At 30.2% G+C, this 10894-nt stretch overlaps 1 protein-coding gene across 4 annotated transcripts in view; it reads right to left on the bottom strand.

The window, feature by feature from the left end:
* Window positions 1–10894, bottom strand: part of LOC106459389 (band 4.1-like protein 5) — a 69902-nt gene that overhangs the window by 33349 nt on the left and 25659 nt on the right. For all 4 annotated transcript variants that reach the window (XM_022385860.1, XM_022385862.1, XM_022385861.1 and 1 more), the window contains exons 4-8: window positions 7548–7626; window positions 7128–7225; window positions 6554–6674; window positions 5824–5911; window positions 1364–1522 (exon numbers count right to left, since the gene is read on the bottom strand). In XM_022385860.1, the coding sequence (XP_022241568.1) occupies window positions 1364–1522; window positions 5824–5911; window positions 6554–6674; window positions 7128–7225; window positions 7548–7626 (545 nt within the window). The remainder of the gene's footprint in view (window positions 1–1363; window positions 1523–5823; window positions 5912–6553; window positions 6675–7127; window positions 7226–7547; window positions 7627–10894) is intronic.

The raw sequence follows: 10894 nt of genomic DNA, 5'->3' as shown, positions 1-10894 counted from the left end.
TCTTCGAATAGGTTACTGCTTATGTAGATTTGGGTAAGGGGGGAGTTTTGGTGTATCTGGATTTTCAGAAAGCATTTGACAAGGTGCCACATAAGAGGCTTGTAAAAGAAATTATCTCTATAAATGTGGGGGATAAGTTAGAAAATTGGATAGAAGAGTGGCTGGATGAAAGAAAGCAGAAGGTTGTTACAAATGGAGTTTAGTCAAACAGGATTAATGAAAAATGGATTCTCTATGCAAATATTAAATGCCAAAAACAATGGTTCAGTCCTGGACAAAAAACACTTCCTTAAAACCTAGACTCCATCCGCAGAAAGTGATGCTTTGCATTTGGCGAGACCATCAAAGGAGTAATTCATTTCGAACACCTCATTCCACAGCAAACTGTCAATGCAGAGATCTATAGTCAGCAATTGGAACATTTAAATCAAGCCCTTCATCAGAAATGCCCTTCACTCATCAATCGACAATGCCCATCCACATGTGGCACGTTTGACAGAACACAAGATTATGGAGTTGGGTTGGGAAGTTCTCCCCCACCCACCATATTCTCCAGATATGGCACCATCAGATTACCATCTTTTTCGTTCACTGCAACATCATCTTAATGGGAAAACGTAAACAAATGTGGAAGAGGACATTTACATGTTTTTTGCTTCAAAGCCAAGTGATTTCTTTAATCAGGGCATTAACAACCTGATTGTAAAATTGAAAAGCATCATTGATAAGAATGGAGACTATTTCATTTAATAATGTTTTGTTTTGATATACAAGTTGTTCGAGTTTTTTCATCTAAAAAAAGCGACATTAATTTCTTGACGACCTAATATATGAATGATAAGGGCTGGCTTTAAGATTTTTTCTTTTTTTTAATTATTTTAATTTAGTTTAGAGTATGGAACAGCCAAGATGGACCAACAGGTCCCATGTTGTCCCAAAATATTAAAAGAAAAAAAATTACCTCCAACATGAGTTATCACAAGAATAAGAAAGTTATTAAGCACTGTGAAATGGAGCATAATCAAGTTTAAAAAAAAATGAATTTGGATTCTTTTTTTAATTAAGGTAAAACAGTTTTTATTAAAGGCTATTAAAGATTGATGAACTATGAAGGTTTGTTTTGAATTGTTCACTGTAACCTATCAAACAGTACTGTGGAAAATAAAGCACAATATTACACACATACACACTAAAGGCCAAGTCAGACATTGTTGAAGAGTAAATTTATTGGTTGAAAAAGAAGTGTAAAGAACAATTTAGAAATATTACTCTAACAAGATAATTCGTTTTACTCTTTTCAAGTAAACAGCAGAATAAAATTTCTAAAAATAATGTTTAGACAACATCCATTATCATTACTTACCTCATCATCATCCTCCACAACAACCAAGGTCAGTTTTTTACTTTTGAAATCTAACCTAGTTATTTTAGGCCAGAAGAAGAGTCCAATCTTTGTGGTGTTTTCAAAGACCAAGATACCTGTAGGTGTTAAGCCTAATGAATACTCATTTCCATCTTTACCCTAGAATATAAAAAAAAAGAGAGAGAGAGAGACTGATGTGGATCATTTGGTATCAAAAATGAGAAGAATTCATCTTAAGTTCTCTATTCTGTAATGCCCATCAGAGGTTTATGGACCAAAATAGACATGTGGTCCTTTTTAGAGTGTTCCCTTGGGATAAATGTGGGAGTGAACTACTCGACAAAATCAAAAGTTTAAATGAAAGATTATCAAGGAGTTATTAAGGATATACTCATCATGAACAAATTGGTCTTACTTTGAAATGGAAAGCTATGATGTAATAAAAACTACTAAAACTTGGTTAGACTTGGAAAATATCAATAACAGGTGTTATTTTGAATTTCCATGTTATAAGTCATTTAATAGTGATAGACTTTTTAAAAAGTGCCCTTATAATGGCATCCTGTTGGGATTGATGGTGTATACAAATGGTAGTCAAGAGGTTGAAGCTGTATAGATTGTAAACACAGGTTTCAAGGGTAGAAAGTTTACAATTGGCAACTGTCATAAGCCATCAGATCAATACAGCGAGGTCAAAGAGAAATTGCATAATGAGATCAGGCTTGTTGTTAATAAGGATATTGATGCAATTATTATGGGAGACTTTAATTTCAGGCACACTAATTTATATTGTATGGAGTGAAGAAGTGAGGCAAGAGAGGTTTCTGGAAGTGGTTCAAAAGTTATTCTATACCAAATAGTCAGAGCAAACCAGAGAGGATGCAATTTTAGATTAATAGTTAACAAGAATGTGGTTCAAGAGTTGAATAGGGAGAACATTTTGGATCAGAGATTGCTGTATAATTAGGGTTGATGTTCTGTTACATGTTTAGATAAAAACAAATAAAACATTTTTTTCTTTATTTTTAGAAAGCCAATTATGAGGCCATGAGACAAAATTTATCATTAGTCATTTAACATACTGTGTTTAAATGTGGTGTAGGACAGACTTGGGAAAATTATTTTAAAAAATTACTTTAACTTCAAGGCAGACATTTTCCTAAAGAAGAGAAAGACAACAGGGAAGATCAAACCTAACTGGCTTACTAAAGATATAATATGGTATTTCTAATTTTTTTTTCCTCATTATCATTGTACATAAATTGTTCTAAAGACTGATAAGTCAGATAGTGTAGAAAATGGAGTTTTACATTGGATATTGTTTCCAAACTATTAGAACTCATAAATTTTGAAAGTTATAATAAATCAAAATTAGTTTTTTTTTCTCGTTCCTTTTCTTAACTTCTTGTATTGGAGTTTTATTGTTTAGTCAAAATTTTGAAGTCCAGTTTTGTTATCTATAAAAGTCCAGGTACTGCATTTTCGAATTGCATGTATATATTGCTCGACTTGTACATGTCCTAATAAATACTAAGTTTCTAAGACTCCTGGTATTAATGTTTTTATTATTCTTAGTGTACAACAAGAGATTCATTACCAAGATAAAGGAAAAAATAAACAATAAGAGCTATAAACTTAAAATGTTTAAGTTAGCAGATAGGATGGAAAAATTTAGAAAATTATAGGAATTCTAGGGCTTGGCTAAAAATGTAATTAAAAAATTCCAAAAGAGCTTATGAGAAACAGCTGACTGATAATGTTAAAACAGCAAAGATTTATTAAGCATGGTAAAGGGAAGCAAAATACTGGATAAGGAAGGATGCTGTTTTTACAAGAGAAGATGTTGAAATTTTCCTGTTTTGAAGTTTATTAGAATTGTCCTGAACCATGTAGATATTATAACCTCGGAGGTTTGATGTGATTGTTGTTAAGCATAAAGCTACACATTGAGCTATCTGTGCACCTTGGTGGTTAAAAAATTAAGTAGTTAAAAATAGATAAAGCACCAGGAACAAACAATGTTTTTTTTTCAGTGTTTAATTCTGTGTGCAAGGTCAGTTCAATGTTTATTATAATTTCCAAATTTACTATGTGCATCTTCATGAAATTTGAAAAGCTTTTAGTACACATTACGCATCTGTTGTACACAAAAAATCAATTTTTTTTAATAAAGCATTTTACTAAAAATTTGTCTATGAATTTATATAGTCAGTATGACTAGTCTGAGTGCAAAGTAATTTTCATATTTCATTTGCATAACTTTTAGAACTTCCTAAATGAATATCAAATTTTTTAATAAAACTTCACATTTTATCTGTTATTTTCTCTATCCTAACAATAACTGTAGCAAAATTAGCAATGTAGAATAAAACGAAAATTTGAAAAACATGAAATAAAACAAAATTCCCCTTTTTTATTTCTAGAATGATTGCATATTGTAACAGACAATTACACACTATTTATTTTACAGACAAAGCTATTACTTTTCAAAATTCAGGGTCACTTAGATTTATTGCTTTACAGCTGATATTAAGAAATTATGGTGAAAGCATTTTATCTCAGAAGGACAGCTTTGTGTAAACAAAGGATCAAGTTACCAGCACATGCAATCAAATTACAATCAGGCTTTACACATCTCTTCACATGTGCACCTACTATCACAAGTAATCTTTCCAATTTTTTTTCCATTTACATTTTCTTATCTATCCTATTAAATCTATAATTTTTACATTTTAGTTACTTTTATAACAATAAATAAAAAATATACATTAAAAATCAAGAAATTTAAAACTTACACTGGGCTCTTATACTTCAAGTTTTTGCTGTCAAAGTCTCAATGAAACTTAACCCTAATTTTTAGTAGGATTGTTGGTAGTACATAGTGCTTTTTATTTATTTTGAATATATTAATTAGAATCCAAAATGTTAACATGCATAAAAAATACAGTCCTGAAAACTATTATAATTTAACTGGCTTTTTAAGCTGTACATGAGTTCAAATAATTCCCTTAGCTTGTCGAAGTAATCTTGATGACAAACAAACAGATGCCAAATAATTCAAAAACTGTCATCAGAACAAGCTAGCCTTATAGAAAATTCAATAAATTAAAATCTCTTACTGTGGTTATAAATAATCCAATAGCAATTGCCAAAGAGAATTACCACAATTTCTTGAAAGACAGCATGTGCCAGGAGGGCATGGCATGTGTGTTTGAATTTCTTGTTCATATCTCAGTAAAGTAAGAAGATTGGAGGCTTTATAAGTCTAAACTATGTCTAAGCAATATTTACACTATAAATTTGTAATCTGGCCCAAACTTAGAAGATCATATAGAAGTAGAATTTGGAACAAAGTGCCAAGTGATAAAGAGAAAAAAAGTTATTTAAACACTTCCTTTTGAAATTAAGAAATTAAAACTTGTATAATAAAATATTAAAATCTGGATTATAAACTATGTTTTAATGCCAAGTTTACATTGATAATAAAGTTGTTTGATTAAGCTTTAAATGTAACTCTGTAATAAGTTGTGCCATGCACACTTTCAACCACACTCATAGCTTTAACGGAAATCAAAAATCAGAGATGCGAGTCTCTTTATTTCACTTTTAGTATGTCAATAGATAGAGAGCAGGTGTCCGAGGATTAGAAAATGCTAATTTTCTCCTATTTTTAACCCTTTGAGTGCATAATTAAATTTCAGGTTGGTTCTCAAAAATTGTCAGTTATCCACTATAAAATGAAATTTAGAATTTGAAATTTTTTTATAACTTTTTCAATACAAAATTCACTAGTCGCACTGTTGCTCAGTGATGTACACATGCACAGTATTAAGGCAGGAAATTTAAAGATGTGCGAGTATCCCAATTGTCAGATTATGAGGAAAAGTTTTTGTGACATCATGGCTTGTTGCACCAAACGGCTATAAATTTCAAATTGAATAAATCTGATTATAGCATCCAAAGGGTTAAAGATGGTGATAAAAATTGCCTTGAAAATTATATGCCAGTTAATCTTATTTTTGTAGTGGAAAAAATCTATAGAGTGTAATAAAAGAAATTTTGCAAAATCATAAAGGTTGGATTTAAGTTTTTACTTTTTTCTCAAGAGTTGGTGTGCAGCAACATCCTTAAAAACCAGATTGAACATTCTCCATATGTTATGTTAAGATTTCTTCTACTTTATTATCATAACAAACATATTACTGCATGTTTCACAGCAGTAGAAAGTGAATGGTGTAAAGCAGAAGTGAAACTATTTATTCTATACCCCCCTGGAAACAGATTAAAAATGTTAATATACTTCCAATCTTTCAATTATATATATAATCAATGATGATGATTATGATTACAACAAATAGTTAATACAAAAAGTCTCTTGAATTTTATGAAAGCATATGTATCATTAAGTACCTAAACAAGAAAGCTAAAATTAAATCAATAATTTGAGTCAAAAATATTACCTGTACTGTATGCATGTCTACACCATACATTTCTAACCACTTGGCTTTGTTGAGGTAATTGAGTTCTGACTGAGCTGGTGTTTGACCCCTAAAATGTACAAAAAAGTAAAAAATGACTTCATCTAAATATTTGTTTTATCTTGGACAATAATATTTTGTTGCAAATGGCAAACTAGATATACAGAATGTTGTTGTTTCACAGGTTAAACATAGAATTTAAATAAAGGTTTTTTCCTTATATACAAAATGTTCTACACCTATTCACCTAAATTTAAAAGTTATGCACAAAAAACTACATGTGAAATTCATCTAACAGTATGATTTAATAAAACCATAAATGCAACACTTCAAAACTTGAATACTTCATGCTTTTAGTTATAAATTTTCCTAAAATAAAAATGTATCAGCATCATTAGGTAAGATGTAAAGCCAACCAAAAGTCATAAAAGTTACAGCAATAGCTTTTTTTTCATTATCACGTCAGCTAACACAGGGTTTATATTATCAAGTAAAAAAATCAATAAACATACTAAAACTCAAATTTCCTATGATAAAATTAAAACACTAATCTACTGAGATGAGAATTAAAGGAAAAGTAGTCAAATACCCTATATGAAAAGATTTAAACTCATTTATCACATCAAGTATTTTACTTTGTATGCAACATAACTTGAAAGTAATATTTAAACAAGTAATTTGAATGTTAAAGTGTGATGGAAAAAAAAACTACCTTAAAGTTTTAAATTGGTTCAAAATATCTATTTCCATTTCTTCAGTCTGCTCTGGAACAAACCGAAATTCAGAAATGAAGCCTGGAGTGTGGACTTCTGGATTGTAATCCCCAAGTTCAGCTGTCATAGTATGGTGTAAATTCGACATAAGATAAAAATGTTTCAAAACTTACACACACACACACACATACATACTTACATATTTCCTACACATGCCACCTAATCATAATTAATATACAAAGACTTTCTTGGTTTTTGATCATTTTGTAACTGTTTGGCTACAGTGTTTTACATAAAGTACAGTTCTTGTATAACAGTAGTAGAATATTCATTTTACAGAAAATTGCCTAAATTATTATTATTATTATTACAAAACCAATAAAACAAATTGCAAATTCTTAAAAAAATTACAAATTAATCCAGTTTTCCAGTAGATTATATATATACTTTACAATATACGCACAGGCACACACACATATATATATATATATATATATATATATATATATATTAATTTCGAATATTTCAGAGTTTCATTTTACTGCTACTAGATGGCAGGGAAATGTCACTCACATTGCAATGCATATGCAGCCAACTCGACAGTAGTCTGGTAAGGACAGGTTAGGTTGCCCAACAAAATGTCCTGCTTCAGCTGTAGGAAGAACAAGTACCTGTGGGGTCAGAAGGTCAGCGTGGGAGCGTTAAAAGAACCATGCAGTGTGAACAATATATATATATATGACGGATGTCTAAATATTTACAATATACTTGTATGCAATGGTTGTATAATGAAATTCAGTAACGACAGTACCTTTATGAATAATAAAAAGAGGATGCCCACCTTGTGTTTTTTTATTAACAAAACAATTAAAATGATGTAACTTTAATAATTAAAAAAACAATAAAAACTGGAGGCGTGCTAGATATTTTACATGTAATGATATAGTTGAAGGTATTGGGTAAAATATCCAAAACAACTCTAATTTAACATACCTTGTTAATTCTTCCCGTAGATTGTTCGGTTCAGAGGAGTAAAACTTCACGCGAAGACGGAAAGTATAAGGTGGTCCGACTTGTGAGAGAAAAACAATAATCTGAAAACTTTACAGAACTATACAGAGATATCAAAATCCTATGATGCAAAACGACAAATAAAAATAACGAGCGAAAAGAGATATATATCTTTCTGTATCATATCTAACATAACATATAGTTTAGGGTATTCACAAAAGAAATGACGCGTACATTTGTTTAGTATCTTAAAATAAAAATTGTTACAAGATTTCTGAGACTAAAGTATATAGGGGCAATTTAGTCAAAATTTGTTATATATTTCACACAAATAAATCAAAAAGTAAAAGCCAGCTTATCAAATACGAATTCTCTTTACGAGTCCCAGTAAAAACTAGTATATTCACTACCAGTTACTTCCTGAAACAATGTTCCTTCTTACATCCTGCTTTCGTAGCTGAAGAAGAAACGAGTTTCCTAATTGTAGTTTTTTGCCCGGAGGCTATGATTAGTATTAGTAATAAACATTGTAATAGAAAGGTTATTCTACACTTGAATGTCAAGAAAAAAAGGGTGGGTAAGATGAAGGCCTAATAAGAGGAATCTTTATGTAAGTTCAATTTTTATTTTATTTATTCATCTTACAATTAGGGTTGGTATCAATTAGAGAGAGAGAGAGAAAAAAAAATTATAAATGTGTAAAATATCTTTATTGTTTTATTATATTTAAACGTTCAAGTAAATAAGTAATGATACACTTCAACACTGGAAAAACAGCTATAAATAATATCAGAAGAAAAGATTTTTGTGCTTTCATTGAAACAAATCTTAATGATAATGAATACTATATTTTAAACGTGTTGGTGCAGTGGTTGTTAAAAAAACAATAACCAATATAAACAGCAACGTGGTATTGAATGTAAAAACAACTTATTGTGAAAATTAAAAGTAACTTTACTAGCTAATAATAAATTTTAACTTAGTTTAGTAACCAACAAAAAGATAATTTATAAGCCAAAATGAACGACCTATGATTAAGTTTAAACGTGGAGAAGAGGGATGGTACTCCTATTTAATTACCACAGTCATGAACTCACTTTACTCTAAGGTTTAACTAATATTATAAAAATACTCTACCAATAAAAAGGCCTGACTAAAGAATGTTTTAAATGCAATGTAAATGAACATTTTTTTAAATTACCAACATACCTCTTAATTAGGTTCTCCTTCGATGAAATACGATGTTTCCTACTTTTTCTTGCTGTTGTAAGCTTAACAAATCTTGTGAATTATTTTTACAATTAAGTTTTAAATTGTTCAATTACAGCTGTATTTCAGAGTTTGTTGCATCAATTTATATAAAATTAAAAATTACGGGTGTGGTTTGTTCCAATTTATTCTTCCTGGTTTAATCGTTTTCAAATCAAAATTACGAAATAAACAGGTTTGATAAACTAGTCAAGGACGATTTTAAGTTATCAAGGTTTGCTGGCACCATGTGCAACAATGACTGAATAAATACGAGGTGCTACCACACTTTTTTTATTCAGCATAACCTTGCTCAAATCCGAAAAGCCTATTCTAACATATAAATACTACTGTATAAATTATTAAACTAAAAATAAATAAATAAAACAATTATTTCAATATCAACAAAACTTTAAGAAGACAATAGTGTTTTATAGACACTCATAACGAGAATGGGATTATAAATCTTATTAAATGTATAGACGATTTTCCACGTTGAGTGTTTATTTGGTATCTTACAGTATTACATGCTAGGAAAACAACCATATCATCAACTTTAAAAAAAACAAAAAATTGTGGACAGGTTTCTACTATGAAAAGAAGAACAATTGAAGAAGCTACTACCATCAGAACACACACCTGTTTAAAGTTTTATTTAGTTTTCTCAAAGTTTATGAAACATAACGTGTTTAGAAAACAAAAAGACCAAAGTAACTCAGTACAATACTTAAAAGCCACTCAAAGAATACAAAACAATAAATCAGAGTTAAAATAAAAATCGTGTTTTGACTGCAGATTTCATCATATTTATTAGGTCAAATAAGCCTTCTTGCTTTGCCAGCTTAGGCGTTTTATACCAAAATACTGAGTTAAAAAATACTGATCATAAGTATTGCAAGTATTCTACTGGTGAGCGGGTCTTTTGAATTATTTGATGGAAGCAATGCGAAATCCATTTCTTCCTTAACCTATGCTACAGGTTACTAATACTCTCACTTGTACATAAGTTCACAAGTAACCTTAAAGAGGAAATTCCTCACTAATTGTACTACGATTACCGCACAAATAAACTTACTGGTACAATTTCACTGCTAATCGATCGAGTAACTGAATATATTCAATAAATAACACTGATCTCAATACTTCACTTTGACTGGCGCTCTACTAACCGAAAACTGACTCAATGCTGTAATTACTGATTCTGGTATTCATGATGTAGCGTTATTTCTAGATATTTCGTAAGGTCTCTCTATCATGAACATTTTAAGTATTCTAAGGCAACTATTGTGAATTATTTGATCCTAACGTTATGCGCCCTCTAGCAAACACTAAGTTAGAACAACGAAAACGTAGATTACTTTTTAAAGTAATTACATTAAAAAAACAGTAACCACAAAATTTTATTAATTTCTTTATGTTGAATGGGTAATATGTCTATGAAATTTTACTATCAGCTACTCACAATTATAACATAGCGTAACTTTACTTTTGATTTATTTAAAAAAACGAAATTTTATTTCCTATTGGTTAATCATATCACAACAAAGAAACATACACCAATGGCACGCACGTACGCAAGGGGTTTCGAACGGGTTCGGTCGAACCCCCTATTTTTGTACATAAACCGAAGAAAGACTGAGTGCTCTAGCTTTAATACATACTCATTATGACACTGCTATCAACCTTGAAACTGTGTGCAAGTTATTTACGGAAGAGCACCCAAACAAATGAGGCATACTAACATGTTATTTCTGTAGTGCATTCATGTACGTATGTGATAGCCAGTGATTGAAATAGCTAGTATACTATTGTTGTACAGAGTTGTTTAAATTAGTAATATAATTAAACAATTAATAACTACTCTGTATGTAGATAGTACAGTACTCTACTATAATAAAACATACATATTCATGCTGACTTAAGTCTAGCTCCACATGCAGTGTTGCAACAGAATGATGATTTGTTGACTTTTCACTGGATGTTTGTGAATTTTATGTGAACAGTGTTGCAACAGAATGATGATTTGTTGACTTTTCACTGGATGTTTGTGAATTTTATGTGAACAGTGTTGCAACAGAATG

This window comes from Limulus polyphemus, unplaced genomic scaffold, assembly GCF_000517525.1.
Source record: "Limulus polyphemus unplaced genomic scaffold, Limulus_polyphemus-2.1.2 Scaffold600, whole genome shotgun sequence".
NCBI classification, from domain to species: Eukaryota; Metazoa; Arthropoda; class Merostomata; order Xiphosura; family Limulidae; genus Limulus; species Limulus polyphemus.
Note: the sequence above shows the minus strand (reverse complement) of the source record. Positions and strands in the feature narration are given on the sequence as shown.